Raw genomic sequence first — 18,788 nt, forward strand, 5'->3', positions numbered from 1 at the left:
TAAATACAATCTGGGCAGCTGTAGTGGTGTCTCAGAGGCTCTTCCATGGTATTTCCCTTGGGGACAGAGCCTTGACACCACAGCGAAGGAGCCTGCCTGGTGTCATCTGTGGGAGAAGGTGCTGATGAAGGCTCTGTCCCCTCCCACAGCTGCGTGGTAGACGAGATGGACTTCTCAGGCATGGAGCTGGATGAAGCCCTGCGGAAATTCCAGGCTCACATCCGCGTGCAGGGGGAGGCGCAGAAGGTGGAGCGGCTAATTGAGGCTTTCAGGTAAGAGAATAACCCCTGCAGCCCCACTACTGGAAACAGGTGGAAGCAGAGAGCACGCCCAAGGCAGAAAAGATGCAGCAGCCATGAATTGAATGGCCAGGGACCTCCCTTCCAAAGAAGGTGATCATGGAGAGGCTACTGAAGCACGGAGTCCTCTGTGCCACTGCTACAGCAGAGCCATGACCTTGTCAGATGTTCAGTGGCATGAAGGGCACAAAGGGACAGACTGAGGCCAGTCCTGACATGTCTGCTGGTAGGGAACTCCCTGTTCATTAGTGACTCACAGGAAGAGCAGCACTGGGGCTTGCAGGTGTGCTGGGTTGCTCCCTTGGTGCATCCAGAGGAGTGCTTTGCCCTTCGCAAGGCAGGCTGGAGTAGGCACCTCCTGCATTACCAGCCTGAGTAGTCGTCTCTAGTCTCACTTGCTCTTTTGGTTCCCAAGGACAAGAAGGCTGAAGTTTCAGTGGCCTGCTTCAGCCATTGGTGGGGAAATTTGCCTTCAGAGAGCAGTCTGTTCCTTCTCTTTTGTGTGAGAGGTGGAGAGAAAGGAGGAATTAGATCCACTTGTGATGAAGCCATTGCCACCCTGGAGCAGAGGACTCCCATGTTCCATGTTAAGTGTGTGCATCCCTTCTGCTGCAGCCAGAGGTACTGCATGTGTAATCCAGATGTGGTCCAGCAGTTTCACAATCCAGACACCATCTTCATCTTGGCCTTTGCAATCATCCTTCTCAACACGGACATGTACAGCCCCAACATCAAGCCTGACAGGAAGATGATGCTGGAGGACTTCATTCGCAATCTGAGAGGTGAGGGTCCTGCTTTGATTGTTTTTTGCCCTCTTGCTGCTCTAAATTCTGCCTAAGTGAAGGCAGCAAAAATCTAGTGGAGCTGCTTTTTTTCCAGGGCTGCTGCTGCTCCCTATGAGCCAGACATGGATGGTCCTTTGAGCTGTCTTCTAGGATACTGGGGAAGGGGAAAATCTAAGCTTTGTCTTCTGCAAAAAACTGTCCAGCCTTTTCAGAAACCAGCCATTTTCCTTGAGAGATGGTTTCATCTTTTAATAGATCTCACTGCTTGGAAGCAGTCCATTATATTACATTTTCCTATTGTTCAGCTCCATCCTTCTTTGACCCTGCTGGATTGTGCTAAACAAGCCCTTCCCCTCCTTGCTGCTTTGAATATATGAACACATTTTCCTTCTACTCAGGCTAAATCTTCCCCTTCTTAATGGCTTGCAATTACTTACAGTGACTGTAAGCCTGACAGAGTTCATGCATACATTACCTCTTCACAATTTCTGATACATCAGTTCCCTAAATCCATTTTCTTGTGTTTTTCAAGGTCAGTCCTTCCCATCTTGGTAATAGGTTGCTAAAAGCACTTTTTCAAATGTGATCACAACATACTCATATATAGAGACACTGCCTCCTCGTTATTTTCAGATCTGTTAATGCAGCTTAGTATTGTTTGGCCTTTTTGACATCATGTCTAGACAAATTCTTTTCTAATTTCCCAGCCATGTTCACTCCTAGGTCATCCTAAGTCAGCCATCTTCCAAGTGTCTCTTACTGCAGATCTGCTGTTCAAGTGGATCTCCCTCAATTTTTGCCTGTCTAGATTTTTGAACTTCTGTGAGTTCTTTTGACTGGTTTCTTTGTCCTGACTACTGTTCAGAAAGTGTCGTCTCGGCCTCCCACGCCTTCCCCAGTTTGTCATCCACTTCAGACTGGTATGATGTTGACACTGAGACCCTCTTTCAAGTTATTTCCTGGGATACTGAATGGGGCTGATAACTGCCATCATCCCCTTTGGTATCACAGCTGATAGCGCTGACTCAAAAGGCTTTTTTATGTTAACTTACACTTAGGGGTACCTGAAAATCTGCCAGTTCACGTCACAATGAATTCAGCCAACACGAGGATCACTCACCTACAGTGTGTAACACACCACAATTCACTAGAGCAAGTGAATGTCACGACACTACAGACAAGGGGAGGGAGTTCATTCCAGATTCACCTGCAGGACAATGCCCATGTCAGCAGCTTCACCAACCCTTGTTTGAAAAAAGATGGAGCATTCAGGCTACATTTGCAAGGACATGGATGAGGGAGCCATGAGATAATGCCTCCCCATTCCTCAGCAGTTCCTCACCTGCATCACTCGGGGTAGTACATCTCAGACTAGGGAGCTGGAGGGAAAATAGAGAAGATAAAATGACTGAAGGAATTCAGTTCAGAGGAAAGACTGGCAGTTTAATTTGTGGTGTTTGGCTCAGGGAAAGGTGAAAGAAAACTTTTCTGTCAGGCTCTGCAAGGGTCAGAAAGCAAAATTTGGAGAGTTATCTAAGGAGATGTAAAAGACGAAAGGGATGGGGCCAAGACAGAGATATCACAGACAGAGTAACAGGAAAGTATTACTCCTAGGAGACCTGACAGAAGGAAAATTATGGAGGCCACCAAGCAAACAGGACAGCTGATGCTTGCATTGGCAGGAGGAGCAGCTGTATCTCACCATAGATCTCTTCCACATCTAGCACTTTTGATGATATGAAATCAATGCAGGGGTTGCTGCTAAGTGGCCCAAGATATATGAGTGTGAAATTGTGGCTATAAAACCTTAAGGAACACATGGAAAGGAGCCACCATGCAGAGCAAAGGAATAATGAAATCTTCTGCATTGGCCTTAGAGATGTCAGTCTCTCCCGCTGGTGCATTAGGTGTTTTAGAGCAAGAAAGGAAACAGCCTAAAGCAAACTATTGCTCTTTCCCTTCAGTCTTCCCAGCACTGCATTGTGCGGAGGCAGTAGTTGCCTGTCAGGGAACACCGGTTCTTCACTTTCCTTTTCTCCCTGCCCAGCCTGCCCAACATTTTCTGTGTTTGTCAGGAGTGGACGACGGTGCTGACATCCCACGGGAGCTGGTGGTGGGGATCTACGAGAGGATCCAGCAGAAAGAGCTAAAATCCAATGAGGACCACGTGACTTACGTCACTAAAGTGGAGAAGTCCATAGTTGGAATGAAAACGGTGAGCACCCATACATAACCCTGCTGGTACACACTCACCCCTCTCACCCCCACCTCCCTCACTGGCCCTCTTTTCTGCCTTCCTTCTCTGTGCACCTGCTCCTCTTCTGTAATACTTTCCTTGCTTGTCTTGATGAATTCACTCCTTTTTCTCCAAACACCTTTTTCCTTGCTGTCTCATTCTTTCCTCATTTTGGGTGGTGTCCTTGGCCAGAGTTTACAGTATCTGGCGTGGTAATTGTTTGCCCTAGAATCTCATTGCAGGTCCTGCCTACCATGCAGGTCCTGCCTGCAAATGCTCCAGCAATAGCCCTGCAGTGTTTCAAACTTTCAGGCCTTGTGAGGGTGTAGGAAGCAGAAGGCAAACTGATAGAAGACAATTTAACCCATCTATCTCTAGTGAGTTCCCTGAGGATTGCTGTGGTTAAGAGACCCTCAAATGCAGAGACAGCTTCTTTAGCAGTAACCAATCTGTAATGCAAAAACATACATACTGCTTGCCCAAAATGAGCAGAATAATTTCTCAAGGCCCAGGATACCTGCAGATATCCAGCAGGGTGATAGAAGATGAGAAGTCACCCAGTGACTGGAAGCCAGAGGTATATGAAGAGAGGATGTGTGAGCAAAAGGGTTGCCTACAGCCTGTCACACTCCTCTGATTAATCCAGATCACAAAGGCATAGCTCTGTCTGCTATTGCACCAACAGGAAAAGTGATGCTGGGGACTGCTGGTGAGAGGATGATTTGAGTGGGCAGGGTGGGCAGAATTGACTTGTGCTACTGTCACCGGGCAGGGTTGTGCTGGCTGAGGGTAGGGGAGACCCACATGGGCACCTCCCTCAGCCCCTACATGCTCTTGTGCATCTTCTGCAGGTTCTGTCTGTGCCACATCGCCGACTGGTCTGCTGCAGCCGCTTGTACGAAGTGACTGATGTGAACAAAGTGCAGAAGCAGGCAGCTCACCAGAGGGAAGTTTTTCTCTTCAATGACTTGCTGGTGGTGAGTGTGTTCTGGTAATTAGGCACTGCAGTGATAAAACTTGCCCTGATTTCTATGAAGAAATCTAAAACAGTCCACAACATCCATTTCCCCACTGTGCTAAGGACAGGCCATCTCCTGGTCCGTCAATATTGTAAGACAGATCTCTGGATCCTTCACTGTTAAAAACCTACCAAATCTAAAACTCCTCTAACCCTTGAAAAAACAAGCTGTCACATTGCGCAGCCATCCAAGCAATGTCACTGCTCTCTCTCATGCCTTTGCCAGCAGGGAGGTTCATTTCATGAAAGGGAGGATCATTTCTTTGTCTGTTTGTACTATAGTAGACAGAGCCCTCCCATGCACTTTAAATCTTTCCTGCCAGACACTTTTAAACCACTGCCTTCTAACATGGCTGTAGGAGAGTAGGTATTACTGGAGCCCTAAATGTACATAGTACTTTTAAAAGTGTACTGCCCCAGGAAACTTGCAACTGAGTTCAGACAGGTACCAGAGTGAGCAAAGGTACGCTGACACTGCAAGGATGCCAAACAAGATGGAAGTTCTACTGAATTTAATAGCAAAATGAAACTGTGGATGTTGAAAATGTAAGGCTAAAACCAAACCCTTTTGTAGGAGCAGAGGACAAGAAAGCTTTACCCACCCATTCCTCTGTAGCCATTTGTACAATTGTGAACCTGGGGAAAGGTTCTGGTCCTTGCTATCCCTCTCCTCCATGGGATAAATCAGGTCTGTGAGAACCAGTGCTGAGGGAGCAAGGGCAGCATAGCATTCATGTATGCTCTTGTTCCCAGCTCTAAGGTATTTCTGACAGGCTTCCCTTTGCCTTTTGATCTGGCTGTTGGTGAACAGAATCACCATTGCAAAGTCAGACATGTGGGCATCAAAAAGCCAGCACCCCTGGGGGACAGAAAGCTGAGTGGGCCCCAGAGCTATGCACAGAGAATTTCACAAGTGCAGCACACCAGGCTGCTTTCTGGTAGAAGAGCCTGACAGTCATCAAGTATTACTCCCATATACAAGTAACAGAGCTTCCAAAACTTTTTTTTGCTTTGAGCAGTTCGCATTTTTCTTTCCTTACTGTGCCCCAGCACCCTGCCCAATGATTCCTCTCTCCTTCCAACAGATCCTCAAGCTTTGCCCCAAGAAGAAAAGCTCCTCAACGTACACATTTTGCAAGTCCGTCGGCCTGCTAGGGATGCAGTTCCATCTCTTTGAGAATGAATGTAAGTCCATTGCTCCTAGATTGCCTGGAGGGGTTTGTCAGAAAAGAAGAGAAGAAGGGAGGTGGCCGTGCCACCCAGTGTGAGTGTGCATCAGAAGAGGATTCCATCAGGGTTAAAAGTGGAGGGGAGGAAACTGAGGCTTGGTGCTGAGGACATCACTGTGCAGGTACAGTGTGTTGAGAAGAGGTCCCCGGTACCTCTCGCTAAGTCTGAGCTCCCATTTAAGCTCATTGAAGGATCTGGCTTGCCATGGTGGCAGAGAGAGCACTAGTGAGGAGAAATGAGGGAATCAATCCCCAGATAAATCTCACTGAGCTCTCAGGATCCAACTGCATGTGGAGAACCTCCGTGACAGAGCTGCTGCTGCCAGCTTTAGCCCTTCTCCCCTCATGCCCAGAGTCACAACTCCCACCTCTACCTTTGACATTGATAAAGGCTCAGGTGCTGCTGCTGCCTCCCTGCATTGTGCCAGGCTGTGCTGAATGCTTCCCAAGACAGAAGCAGAGCCCTTGGAACAGCACCCACCAAAGCATGGCGAGAGGCCAGCCCTAGTCAGCCTGACCTTGATGGTCTGGGAATAGAGCCATGATGTGTCATGATTGAGGCTGGTTGTGCGGTGGAGAAGTTCCAGAAACAGGCAGGCTTCCTACTGGCACCGGGAGAGGGGCTGCACAGCAGTCCTAGGCAAGCATGACTGATGCCCACTGGGGTTTTTTTCAGCACCTGCACAACATGCTGCAAGGAAGGAAGACTGTAGCAGTACTGTGGCTATACTAAGTTTCTGACATCCTCCCTCTGCCCTATGGGCAGGATGAGTCACTCTCTCAACACCTGACCCTCTGCAGCAGGCAGAGGCTTTCACATCCCTGTATGTACAAAAGAGTTATTCATAACCGAGCATCTCCAGGAGGCACCATCAGAGCTGGGATCAGCTTTCAGGGATATCATGACTATCCTGGGAGTGCCCAAAGATCTCCTGGCAAAGGCATCCTGTTGCAAAAACAGAAAAGCAGATGTCCTAAAGAGCTTGTGATCTGAACGGATGAGACAGACAGAGGGTGGGAAAAGGGGACTGGGACACAAACAGGGTGAGCTGAGGGCTGGCAGCAAATAGCAGTAAAGATTGATAAAGGAAGATGGTGGGGAAGGCAGGCAGATGCAGGAGCAGTGAAGGAAAAAGCAGGACAGAGGGAGACATTAAATGCAGGTAAAGGTGAGAGGGAAAAAGAAAAGGGATTGAAACCACTGGCCGTTGAGCAAAAGGTAGAGAAAGTCCAGTCACAAGCATAGCAAGTTTTCTGCACAGCCTTATTCTCCTGCTTCTGTTGGCTGAATCTCCAGCCACCACCTCTCTGCACTCAACTTGACCTTTAAAACATAAGGCCTTTTGTTGTGATATTTCCACTCTCTGGAAATGTCCTTTTTATTTACATCCCCATGTGTTTTGCCAGTTGGGCAGTACTAAGTGGAGATCTACAAACCATAGAATCATAGAATGTCCTGGATTGAAAGGGACCCACAAGGATTATGGAGTCCAACCCACATCTTTCTCTTTACCATTCTCTCTGCACAGCACATCTCCCCACCCATGCTGTGCTAACACCCCTGCCATGTTCTCTGCTGATGAAAGTAGAGACTGGGGAGAAGTCCTGCCACTGTGGATTTTATTGGCTGTTCTGGCTTTGACTCCAGGAGCCAGCCTCTCCTGCTGTATCTCCCACAGGAGAAGTGGTGTTGGCCTCATATATACTATTCAGAAGAGCTTTACAGTCCTACCTCTGTTCTCAGGTTCCCAGAACCAATGTTGCACTAAGTGTACCTGCGCTGGAGTTTTCTGGTTTTGGCAGTGCTGTGGTGCTGGTGGCACTTGCCTTGCTGCTGCAGCTTGGTCTATCTTCTGTTGCCTTGGAGGGCTGCAAGGCTGCAGGTTCCCACAGTTTGCAGTGTGACAAACTCTAGGTGTGCCATTTCTTCAGACTCATGTTGGAAACTCTCTGTCCTGCAGAGGTACCAAAGCAGCCAACTACTCCAGCAAGAATGCCTAACGCCTCTTTATTTTGTTGACACATCTTCTTTACAGATTACCCCCATGGTATCACACTGGTGACTCCAGTTTCAGGCTCAGAGAAGAAACAGGTACTACACTTCTGTGCTCTCGGTGCTGAGGAAATGCAGAAGTTTGTGGAAGATCTGAAAGAATCAATAGCAGAAGTGACAGAGCTGGAGCAGATACGAATTGAATGTAAGGACCTCTAATACAATTCACACTCCAATGCCATCACACTGCTTTTGTCTACAAGGGAGAAAGAGTAAAAGAAATGGGTTCTTCAGGAACAGTAGTAAAGAGAATGAGTAGCACAAGTCTGCACAGAATTGTTCTTGTGTTCATTGATAGGGTGGAAAAAGCAGTCAGGCTCTGTCACCACCTGCTAGCAGGAAAAATGGAAGAACATAACTACTTATGATGCTTATGAAACAGGATGTATTAGACAGTGGCCTGGAATAGTGAAGCCAGAAGACTCTTCTCCATCTTATACTCTTTTAACTATGCAGATATGATCTGTAGATATCTGGGAAGTACAGGACAGGTCTCGTAGCCTTAGCAGAGTTGTCCTTCACACCAGGAATGTCTAGGGAACAAGAAGTCTGTACTGTGTCCCTCTGTGGCCTATCTTACACAGATTAGATGTCCATGTAGCCTTTGGTGGCCTTTTATTTATAAACTGATGAGCCAAAGTAGCTCATCATCAGTGGTCCCCTCTTGTGCAGCAATAACCTATTCTGTATAAATGCAGGTCATACACAGAAGGTTGTATGGAGATATACAAGCTTCTCCACATGTCAAGTCCTCTCCATTTTCTGTTTTTGTTGTTGTTTTTTAGTTGTTTTTTTTTCTTGGCTGTTCCTCTCTCCCTCCCTTCTTGTCACTCTCTTTTAATTTTCTTGCATTAATTCTCTGCGCTGACTTCCCACGTTGCTACTTCAATACACTGGTGTCTTTCCCTCCATCCCTCATTCACTTCCTTATGTCTGTCTTGCAGGGGAGCTGGAGAAACAGCAAGGGGCAAAGACTCTCTCATTAAGGACCAACGGAGCCCAGATGGAACTGCAGTCCAAGCAAGGCTCTCCAACAGGTAAGAGGACACCCAACCTCTCTTGCTTAAGGAGTGCTGCCTTTTCAAATGTGTTCTCACTGATTCATGTGAGAATATCTGCAAAAAGAAATGATCAGTTTTGTATCCTTTAGCCTTGGGCATATAGTGGAAATATGAGAACATATGCACTCTTCAAATATCCTAGAAGAGCCATTAAAATCTCATTACCCAGTCTGTAGCTGTAACGTCTAGCAAAGAGACATTACTGGTGGAGCACAGGTAGCTGCTAGAGAACCTGTCCCAGTTTTTCTTCCCTGAACTGACACAAAAGAGTAACTGCGCTATCACCTTCCTCCAGCCTCTTCACCAACACTTTGGACCAGCCTCTTTGCATGAAGGGCTTTGTGACCATTCATGCCTTGGCTTGCATGCCAGCAAAAATCAAGTGCAGAGGTGAGTGACTACCAACTCACTAGAATGGCACTGAGATCAGGACCTAAGGATAGGACCTCAAAGGGGCCTCCCTCTACCCCACTAAGCAGCTATCAGGTTTCAAGAGGGCCTGAATTTCTTCTTGCAGTTGAGAGTCTTGTTTGGCCCTGTGCCTCTCCCTTTAGCTTTCCAGTCCACAACATGAGGGCCAGCTCTTGATTAGAGGTACAGACCTCCTAAATGAGATCTTTTGTTTTGTTTCAAAGGCAAGAAGGATTTGGGAGAGAAAGTCTCGGACAGCACAGTGGAGGTAAGTAGAGTGCAGAGCAGCTGAGGTAAGTAATTTTCTCTCACTTCAGCTCTTCTCACATTCTCTGTTGTTTCTTTTCTCAGGTTTTAATCAATGCCTCCCCAGCCAGACTGACAATTTTACCAATTTCCAGAGATACAATTAAAAGTTACTGCTAGGACGGGTAATACAACTTTCAAATCCAAACTAAACTTCAAAGCATTTTCAATCCGTTTTTATAACTGTAACATCCCTCATGGACCAAGCTCCCAAACGCTGTAGACTAACCCACGCCACTGCTTACGGGGAGACTGAGAACCCCACTATAGACTTCCCTGACATGCTAACTCCATGCAGCATCACATGCAAGTTCCCCGCAGCCCAGCTTTCCTGCAAAATCTCTGCAGCTCTTTCTCTCCATCTCCCCTTGAAGGGGATTGAGCATGGCCTTTGTATACCAGAAACTTTCCCTAGAGCTTCACCTTCCTAGGTAGGGAGCTTGGCTGTCGTATATACGTCTATCTTTGCAGGGATGTCTAGCATCCAGTGGGTTGCCTGTTTCTTCACAGACACCCATACTCCCACTGCCTGTGGGGAAACAGGAAAATGTGATCTTCACACTGAAAATCTTATCTACTACTTCCTACTCTCTCGCTGTCTGGAATATCTCCATTGCCCTGAATTTGCCCTTTTTCAGGATAGTTCCTTCCCCTCTTGTCATAGTATATTTACTTTGGAGAGTTCAGCTTTTCTGTGGGGAGTGGGTACTGCTTCTTTTCCCTGAAGAGCACCCCATTTCCCTACAGACACCCCTTTCCTGGGGAAGGCACCTCTCCCAGCCAATTTGCTATTCTTGTTGGGAGGAGAATTTCCTTGCTGAGAATGGCTTCCATGTGTCCTAACACCATTAGGGTTTTGAGGCCCAGCAACCAGTTTTTCCTAGGGCATGTCCCACTGCCTGAATAAATATTGACACAATATTACGTCCTGCTGTGCAGTGAGCCTGAGCAACCTCCATGCTTGAGCAGGGACAGACAGCTCATCCTTGTTCCAGCATGGTGGGAAGCTTGACCACTCCACCGCTCCTCCTTCCCACTTGCTGGCACTGCTGCCCAACATGCCAGACCATCAGGGCACCCCCACTGTCCCATCTGCCCATCTGTACCCCTGCTTAGCTGAAAGCACCATACCAGTCCACAAACATTTGTTTCCTACCCAGGGTTCATCACTTGACCGACATTCTGTTTTGAGCTGGCAACTTTGGGGTCTCCATCAGCTCATGTCCATGCCGGGAGGAGCTGTAACTTCATCCACCGTTTGGGAAGCACCATTTTCCTGCTGTGCTTCCCTGCTAGGGACCTCCAGTCCAGGCCAGCTCCTCCTTTTCAAACTGGACTCAGAGAGCTCCATTATTTGACTCCATTATCAGCATCTCTCTGTGGGGACCCTGATGACCTCCTGCTTCCCTTCCCCCTTTCAGCTGCCCAAGTAATACTCTGCCAGCAGAGGAGCATTTCCATTTCTTTGAGATTATCTAATCTGCTGCCATTTCATCATGAATTTCTTTTATCATTGTATGAGCTAGACAAGCATTTTTTCTTTCTTTTTTTTTTTTTTTTTTTTAAATCATTGCCTTTCACTGACAAACCATCAAATGGATCAGAGGGAGCTGCCTTTTGCTAGAGTATATCAGATTTCTGCTTTTTCCTTTGTAAACAGATTAGCCAGTCATGTGGTGTACCTTCCTACTCAGAGAGGCAGGGAGCTGGGAAAGGCTTGAGTCTCTCTGTCTCTCTCTATCTCAGATTCAGCTACTGTCATTTTGCTGAAATACACAACCTCGATTATCTGAAACCTTGCTGTCTGGTTCCCCTCTCCTTTTTGCTGGTGGGGACAAGGGCATGACCTCCCAGGTCTGTTCATTACCATGAGAATTCACGGATGCCTCCACTTACAGAGTTGACTTGCGTTCCCTGTGCCATTTGGATAATCAAAGTTGCTCTGCATTTGGGAACGCCGGCCCTGTTACCTTTTACATGGTGGAAAGGACAGGGGCACTTAGGCCTAGATTGGGATGATGGGACCATTAGGGGGGACTGTGCAGCCAGGGGTTGTTCCCGTTCTGTTTTTTTATTTGGGGGGGGGGCGGGTTTAATGCACATGAGGCCGGCTGGTGGCGCGGGTTCAGGGCAGCCAGTAGCAGCAGATGGGAAAAGTCTTGTAACATTTAATGCTTCTTTGGCTGTTTCTAAACTAGGTGTCAATTCACAACAGGCTTCAAACGTACCAGCACAACTCCGCCCTGGGGCCCGAGAGTGGAATGCAGCCCAGCATGCGTCTTAACATGCCACGGGAGCGGCTGGAGACAGCACTGGTGCCCTCGCACCCCGCCTCGGCGGGGACACTTGTACAGTGCCAGCAGATTGTCAAAGTCATTGTCTTGGACAAGCCGTGCCTCGCTCGAATGGAGCCGGCCCTCAACCAGACTCTGACACGCTACGTCACCTCCGATTCCTGCACCTCCACCCCCTGGCGCGGTGTGGGCAGTGGGCTCTCCGGGACCCCCATGAAGCTGGTCCATCAGCCTCCCCTCCCACCTCCACCACCCCCCTACAACCACCCCCACCAGTATTGTCCCCCCAGCTCCCTGCTTCAGAGGCGCAGGTACTCCAGTGGCTCACGCAGCCTCGTGTAGCCACACCACCAGCACCAAAACAGCACAGACTTCCCTGCTTCCCTTCCCCACGACCTCCCGGGGACCCTTTCTGCCTACAGAGATCTAGTTTGTGAATTATTTTTTAGTAAAAGAAGAAGAAAAGAAAAAAAAAAAAGCTGACAGACCTAACTCTTACCTTGTCTCCCCTCAAGATGATGCTAATTGTGAGGAGCCATCTGTAGAAACCGCCAGCCTACATGCTCACACATCCTCACACCCTGCCAGCCCTGCTGGCCTCCCTTGCTCGTGCTGTCCCCGAGTAGCACTTTGCTGCCCTGTTCCTGAGAGGCTTGATGACCTGCTGCTTTATAGGCACCGTGTCTTCCGTTTGCTACTCCTCAGCCTCCTTCCCTGCCTTGCATTTACCTGGCCATAGGCTTGTACCCACCTCAAAACTTCGCCAGCCTCGGAGAGAAACAGACTCACCCGTGCCAAGGACCGACCTTGGGGCACTCCCGGGGGTGGAGTTCTCCCTCCCACTGCTGCTGCTGCCTGCTAAGCTAGAGCTGAGAACTTGTGCTGCTGGCCATGCTTTCTCCTCATCGCTCTTCAGATACTATCTCCTTGCAGCAGCCGGTTCCAAGCGAAGGAGTGCATGAGTGGAAGAGATCTCAAGAGAAGGAGAGACTGTCCTGAGCTGCAGTGCAACGCAAAGATGGCCTCACTCTGAACACCAAAACTCTTTCTGTTGTTATATTGGAGCATTGTACCAGAGACCTCTGCTGAGACCTGGCAGACCTCATCACATGTAAATACACCTGTATGGTAGCGTATGTACGGCGCATGCTTACTAAAGGAAACACCAAGCAGTTCTGAGGGAGCAGAAGGGAAGGATTGAGCCCAGGAATCTTCCTGGAATAAGTACTTTTCCAAAGAGATGGCACCAAGAAGTGCCCTCCCACCTCAACATACACACACACACACACACACACACACACACACAAAGATTGTCTTTAGCATAAAACAAACGCACCTCTGCTGTCCTCCTTCAAGCTGGTTTTGTGTTTCCTGCCCACCTGTTTTTTATATTCTGAAAGCAAAGCCAAGTGTTATGTTCACCTTCTGACGTGGATGATCCCTTCACGTGGGCTCTTCCAACTGTGTTAGACAGAAGGGGCTTTTTAGAGACCACCCGTGTGAGGTCTGTATCCCATCTGTATCTCTTGCCTCCCTATACTGTCGCCTCCATCAGCCCTTCCTATAGAATAGCTGCCCAGATACCAGACTCCAGGGCCTCTTCTCTCCCTCCCCATCCCAGCTTCAAAGTGAGGGGAGGGGAAGATCCTGAGATAGAGAAGACAGCTCAGCTCCTCTGCTTTATTGGGGACACTGATGTGAAGGAAGACAGCATTAAAAATGGACTATGGATGTATTTTTAGAAAAAAAAATCTCTTTGAGCAGTAGGGAGGGGAAGGTATTAATTAGCTTAAAGGCTTTGGTCTCGCTCTATCTCTCTTCGAGGCTTAAGAAGATCAACTTTAGGATTTTAAAATAGGACAGAATGCCTTTTAGGGTCTTTATTTTTATTTTATTTTAAGAGGGAAAGAAATTATGTTCCCATACAAGAGTGAGACATGAGCACTGGGTGCCGATGACACAGCTGTTGGATGAGGAGTGGCAGAAGCTGTTGGCAGTGATGGGGATGTGCAAAATGTCAGGGAAAAAGAGGCAGTGAAGGCAGATGCAGGAAACTCGCTTTTACCTTGTGGGGTAAAAGCCACAGAGCAATTTCCTTAGAGATTATGCTAGTATGCTCATCTCTGGAGGCTATTGTCAGTGACAAAATCCACAGTGCATCAGGGACTGGCTCTCCTCAGTGCTTTTGGGATGTCTACTGGCTCTGCTGAAGTGTTCAGATGAAAGAGTTCACAGATTTGCCCGGGGCATAAGCCCAGCTGGGGTTAGGGAAGCGGGCAGAGGCTGGGGTCAAACCCCCCAGGGCCAGAGCCTGCTTACTTTCAGGTCCCCTTATTTCTGAGCCTGACCCAAGTACCCAGGTGTGCCAACAGGTCTAAATTTTTTGCTTATCTCTCTGGAGCAGGGCACTAGGCTGCCACTTTTATACGCAATAGGAGATGTACTGACCAGGAGCCAACAGGCGCAGCCTCAGGGAGGACTGTGGAAGTAGAAGACAGAAAGGATTGCTAGAAAGCCCTCAAGGGAAGCCCAGACTCCCTCCAGACCAGAGAAGCTTTCTTCTAGGCAGCCCCCCGGGGCAGTGAGGATGCTGCACATCTCAAAACTGGCCCTGGGGAGAGGTCCTCACCCCCAGCCAGGGCTCACCCTCCAGCCAGCTGTGAGGCACAGCTGGCCTGATCTGCTGCTATCTCCCTCCAAGGTGACACCCCGCTGGCTCACAGCAGCTGGGCTCTCATCCAACCTGCCAATAGCTTCCTGGGATAGCATTTGTGTGGCATCTGCTATTGTCTGGCCAATGTAGCAAGTGGCTGCCATTTTATTTGCACTCACTGCTGCGGTGAGAGTGGTGGTATCCAGGAGGCACTGGCACTGCTCTCCCGTCTCAGCTGTTACTTGGGTGTCTGAGAGGAATGGCAGTCCTTGCTTGTTTTTTTTCCCAGAGTGCAGTGAGCTGCTCAAGGTCTCTCTGTGTGTGTTAAAATAAATAAATTAGATTTTACTTGACATTTAACACAAAGTGACAACAACAAAAACCTTAAGGTACTTGATGAAATAATTTTTTTAGATAAAATATTTATAACAATGTCTATGAAGTTCCTACAAGAGAGGTTTGCTGCTTTAATAATTGATTGGGAGATTTACAAGAATGTAAAGAAGAAATAAGGACGCTTCCTTCTTATTGCTGGGTGAAGGATGGAAGTGTGTTATCTGAAATGCCGGAGTACCTGCGGCACAGCAGCCTCTCAGGGCGAGTTGGCTCCTTTTACCTGACCTTGCAAAGGCTACTGCTGGCCTTGAGCTTTGGACAGAGAAGCAAACATAGACAACCCTTGCTGTCTTCTGACCTGCTGGCTGCAACATCTTCTGTCAGGTTTAGCTGGAGAGACACCTAAACGCTCTATTCCAGGTTGTCGTGGAACAAGTTGCTCTAAATTCTACTGTGTAGCTGAGCCCTTCGGACATTACTTCAAAATATGTTGGTTTTGTTTTGTTTTTTTTCCTTTGAAGGTTGGTCTCGAAGGATGACAAGCACTTTAAAGCATGTCTACACCTCATCTGATCTATTGTGTTGTCTGCTCCCGCAGCCCTCCCTCATGCAAGCAAGACACACAGACTCAGTGTAGCAGTAGTACTGTGAACAGACACCCTTGCACACAGACTGACGGCTGACAGGGTGCAGGCTAGAAGGAGTGTGTCAGCGACAACTTTAATGAAGGGTGAAATTTGTACCACAACTGGCCCAGAGGGACCAGCCCAAAGAAAAATCACCAGCTCTTGCAGTGGTGATTCTGATCGTGAACCTAGCACAATTTTCCAGGTGGTGGGATCAGGCAGGAAGCTGCTGCAGAGATTAGTCTGACCCAAATAAACCAGTGACTTTTTGCTGTCAAATTCATACCTTTCTACATTAAAAAAGGATAAGGGGGAGAGAGAAAAGAGAAACCCAGTAAAGAGCATTCTGCAGTGAGTGTTAGGTACTCAGTGGCCAAACAAAAGGTGGCTCTGCTGGAAGGTGGCAGAGAGCAAGGTGTTCCTGAGAGCTGCCACACACAAACTGTCAGGCTCTGGCCCGATTCTCTCGCTCATTCTGGTGCAGGTCCAGTGAGATTAATCTGTTTATACCAGTAGCAAAGGGATGGAAAAATGTGACAGGAGAATCAAGCTTTGGGCAAACAATTCGGGTTTAATGCAGTGTTTGTTTGCTGCTGTAGTACTTTTAATGCCATAATCTGGGCCACTGTGGTGGCAACACTTAGTTCTTCAAATCATCCAACTGTTCGTGTCTCCTTTCCTCCCTGTAGCTGAAAGGTGTGAGTATGGTCCACAACCAGAATTTCATAAATGCTCAGACTTCTTCAAGAAGAATATACCACCAGATTTGGAAGTATTTGAGGGCCTCTGAGCTGTAAGAGTTTGAGTTTTGTTACATGTTTTTCAGAAGGCTCAACCTGCAACTATCTGCATGTGTTTGTGAGGTTTCCAAAATGAATCCGAGCCCTAAATCAAGGAAGCTGCTGCTTGGCACAGTCTCTGCTTTGAAATGCGAGTTGCTGAGCAAGCTCCCCCGTCTCCCGCTCCACCAGCCGCCTCACTGTGCTAGTGTAGGCTCCAGGGATTGCCGGCCGTGTTTCGTGAGCTAGAGCTGTCCTTGTCCTGCCCGCTCTTTCCCAGCCACGCCTGGGACAGCAGCTTTGAAGTCACCCAGCTCTTCAACACTACTCACAACCCCATCTGAATGTGTCTTTTGCAAACAATCAAACAAACAACCTAACAACAGAAATGTTACCTGTGTGTAGGCTTTTGAAAGCACCTGTCTGTCTGTACTTGTTTCCTGCTGTAAATATCACCAAGAAAAGCTTCAGTGGGGAAAAGCGGTGTGGTCACACCTAGCGAAGAGTCCAAATGGCTAATATTTTGTAACAAAATAACAAAAAATAGACCAGAGGTATTTTATCTGTTCGATTAATAGAGTTTTAGAAATTATATTGAGATATGTCACTTGTGCACTAATGTCGTCTTTGCCTCAGCCTCCCCCTCATCCCCGTGTCCCCTGGGCTCCATTGGTGTGCGCAGACACAGGGACGCACACCAAGGGTCGGCTCCCAGGGACCGCGGAGCATCCTGGCTTCCCGCTGGCCTCGGGGACAGCTGCCCCCGCCGCTGCTGCTGATTCTTCATGGGATGCAGCAGGAGGCAGCTCAGCGCTCAGGCTCTCTGAGGACAAATCCAGAGGAAACCAGGAAGAAATAATCTTGTCCAAGAGATGGCAACTCAATGTGAAATTCACCCCTGCAGTGAGGCAGAGAGGAAAAGGGGGATGGAGCGGGTGGGGGAGGTAAAGCCCTTCTGCGCTGCTGCTCCTTGCTTTACATCTTTCTGGCACACAGCAGAGCCAGCCCCAAGCCCTCTGCTCATGTCCGTGTATCTCTGCGCCCCTGGGGAAGGAGGTCACACATCCACGCAAAGTGCCCGCGTGTGCGCGCTGCGGCAAGGAGAGCAGCTCCGCAAGCCGCGTGTGCCAACGCGTGTGTTGGGCGCCAGCTGGCCAGGGAGAAAGTCATGCACCCAGAGACATCAGCACATACTGTGTGTTAATGCACACACCATCTGCCAATGTGTAGGGCTATATGGCAGATAACATGTAGGCACCTCGACTGTCCATGCAGCCGAACATGCCGTGCAGAAAAGCCTATGCAGCCGTGCGCTGCCTGAGCAGCACAGCTGTGCCGGCTGCACTTGCCATTGCAGCACATCTCGCAAACAACATAGGCTCAGGCTTGGTTAAATTTGGACAGGAGACACTTAAGGAAAAAGACATTTCCCATGCAAATCAGATACACGCACATATTTACACGAACCATAACCCTAAGGTTAATGAAACTGACCTTTGCGAAGTTCTGCACAGGGATGAGAAAGATGATCAGAGACACACGTGCACACAGAGTAGCTCTGCCCTGGGATGGGTGGGGGAAGGCAACCTACATCTCTGCAGCTGAGTCAAACAGATGCTGTGCTCAGATTGCACCTGCTAAAAAGCCCTGTCTATAGGTTGCAAATTCTTTGCTGGCTTCCTTTGAACCCCTTAGGTCCCCAGGGCCATGCTGAAATACTCAGGAGGACAGAAATCCCTCTGAGACACAGACAGGAAATTTCCCAGGGAATCAGAGGCTTAAGTTCATGGTTTTGTGTGCCACAGATATATTATAAATCAGCCCATCCCAAACAGTCATTTTCTAAGATGTTTTGAAATAGGAGGTTATTATTGGAGAAGTTTCTGCCTGATATTTAGATCACACACATGGCTGTAAAGATGAAAGCAATAAAAACAGATTGTCTACATGTGAAATACGCTTAACTTGCTCCGATGTGCAGATACTATTTTTAATTGGAAGATGGCAGGTCCCTTCGGGATGAATACCATGTAGACACATAAAGCTAATGCTGGTACAAAGAGATGATAATCCAAAAAACATATACCACCACTGTCATCTTGCATTTGTACACTGTTATATCTATACAGTATGCATAATGTGCAATAACATATATATAATGCATTCAGAGTTGATCAAAATATGCTGCTCTTTTCCACAGAGAATTTTTGAGATGCAATTTTTCTCTGAAACTTTTAAGATGGACTTTAGATTAAGCACATCCCTCAAGTGCTTTTCTGTAAGTGGGTTCCACCCTTCCCCTGTCAAGCACAATGCAGAAGACTTGCTGCAGAACTCAGCACTACAGCTCCTGCTGTCTCCCGCTTCATGGGCCTTGTCCTTGGGGTCAGATACCCATCCCAAAACCAAAACAAAGAGTAGAGTCCCTGAGGAGCAGTGTGGTGGCAGCAAGGTTACTGCAAACCTGAAGCTGCCATGTCACCGTCCCTGATGGGGGACAGCAAGAGGGCAGTGCCTGCAATGTCACTGTTGTGTGCGTGGTGTGATGGACCCCTTTCCACATCAACTCGGGGACTCTGGAAAGATTGTATTGGTGCCTTGGGGGTGCCTGGGGCACAGCTGATCACAGAGATGGGCTCCACTGTCCCCTGCAGGTTCAGCTTTCCTGTCATCACCAGCTGCTTGGGGAGAGGTGTCCCTCT

General features: G+C 48.2%; 1 protein-coding gene across 6 annotated transcripts in view; it reads left to right on the forward strand.

The window, feature by feature from the left end:
• Positions 1 to 18,044, forward strand: part of IQSEC3 (IQ motif and Sec7 domain ArfGEF 3) — a 106,312-nt gene extending 88,268 nt beyond the window's left edge. For 2 of the 6 annotated variants that reach the window (XM_065035449.1, XM_065035483.1), the window contains 10 exons: positions 150 to 272; positions 915 to 1,081; positions 3,160 to 3,299; positions 4,172 to 4,297; positions 5,424 to 5,523; positions 7,604 to 7,765; positions 8,565 to 8,657; positions 9,317 to 9,360; positions 9,444 to 9,523; positions 11,597 to 18,044. In XM_065035449.1, the coding sequence (XP_064891521.1) occupies positions 150 to 272; positions 915 to 1,081; positions 3,160 to 3,299; positions 4,172 to 4,297; positions 5,424 to 5,523; positions 7,604 to 7,765; positions 8,565 to 8,657; positions 9,317 to 9,360; positions 9,444 to 9,518 (1,030 nt within the window). In that variant the 3' untranslated portion in view covers positions 9,519 to 9,523; positions 11,597 to 18,044. The remainder of the gene's footprint in view (positions 1 to 149; positions 273 to 914; positions 1,082 to 3,159; positions 3,300 to 4,171; positions 4,298 to 5,423; positions 5,524 to 7,603; positions 7,766 to 8,564; positions 8,658 to 9,316; positions 9,361 to 9,443; positions 9,524 to 11,596) is intronic. The other 4 variants (XM_021284752.2, XM_065035476.1, XM_065035457.1 and 1 more) reach the window with 3 other exon arrangements.
• The last annotated feature ends 744 nt before the right edge of the window (positions 18,045 to 18,788 follow it).

The sequence above is a fragment of the Columba livia genome, chromosome 1 (assembly GCF_036013475.1).
Source record: "Columba livia isolate bColLiv1 breed racing homer chromosome 1, bColLiv1.pat.W.v2, whole genome shotgun sequence".
In the NCBI taxonomy this organism is placed as follows: domain Eukaryota; kingdom Metazoa; phylum Chordata; class Aves; order Columbiformes; family Columbidae; genus Columba; species Columba livia.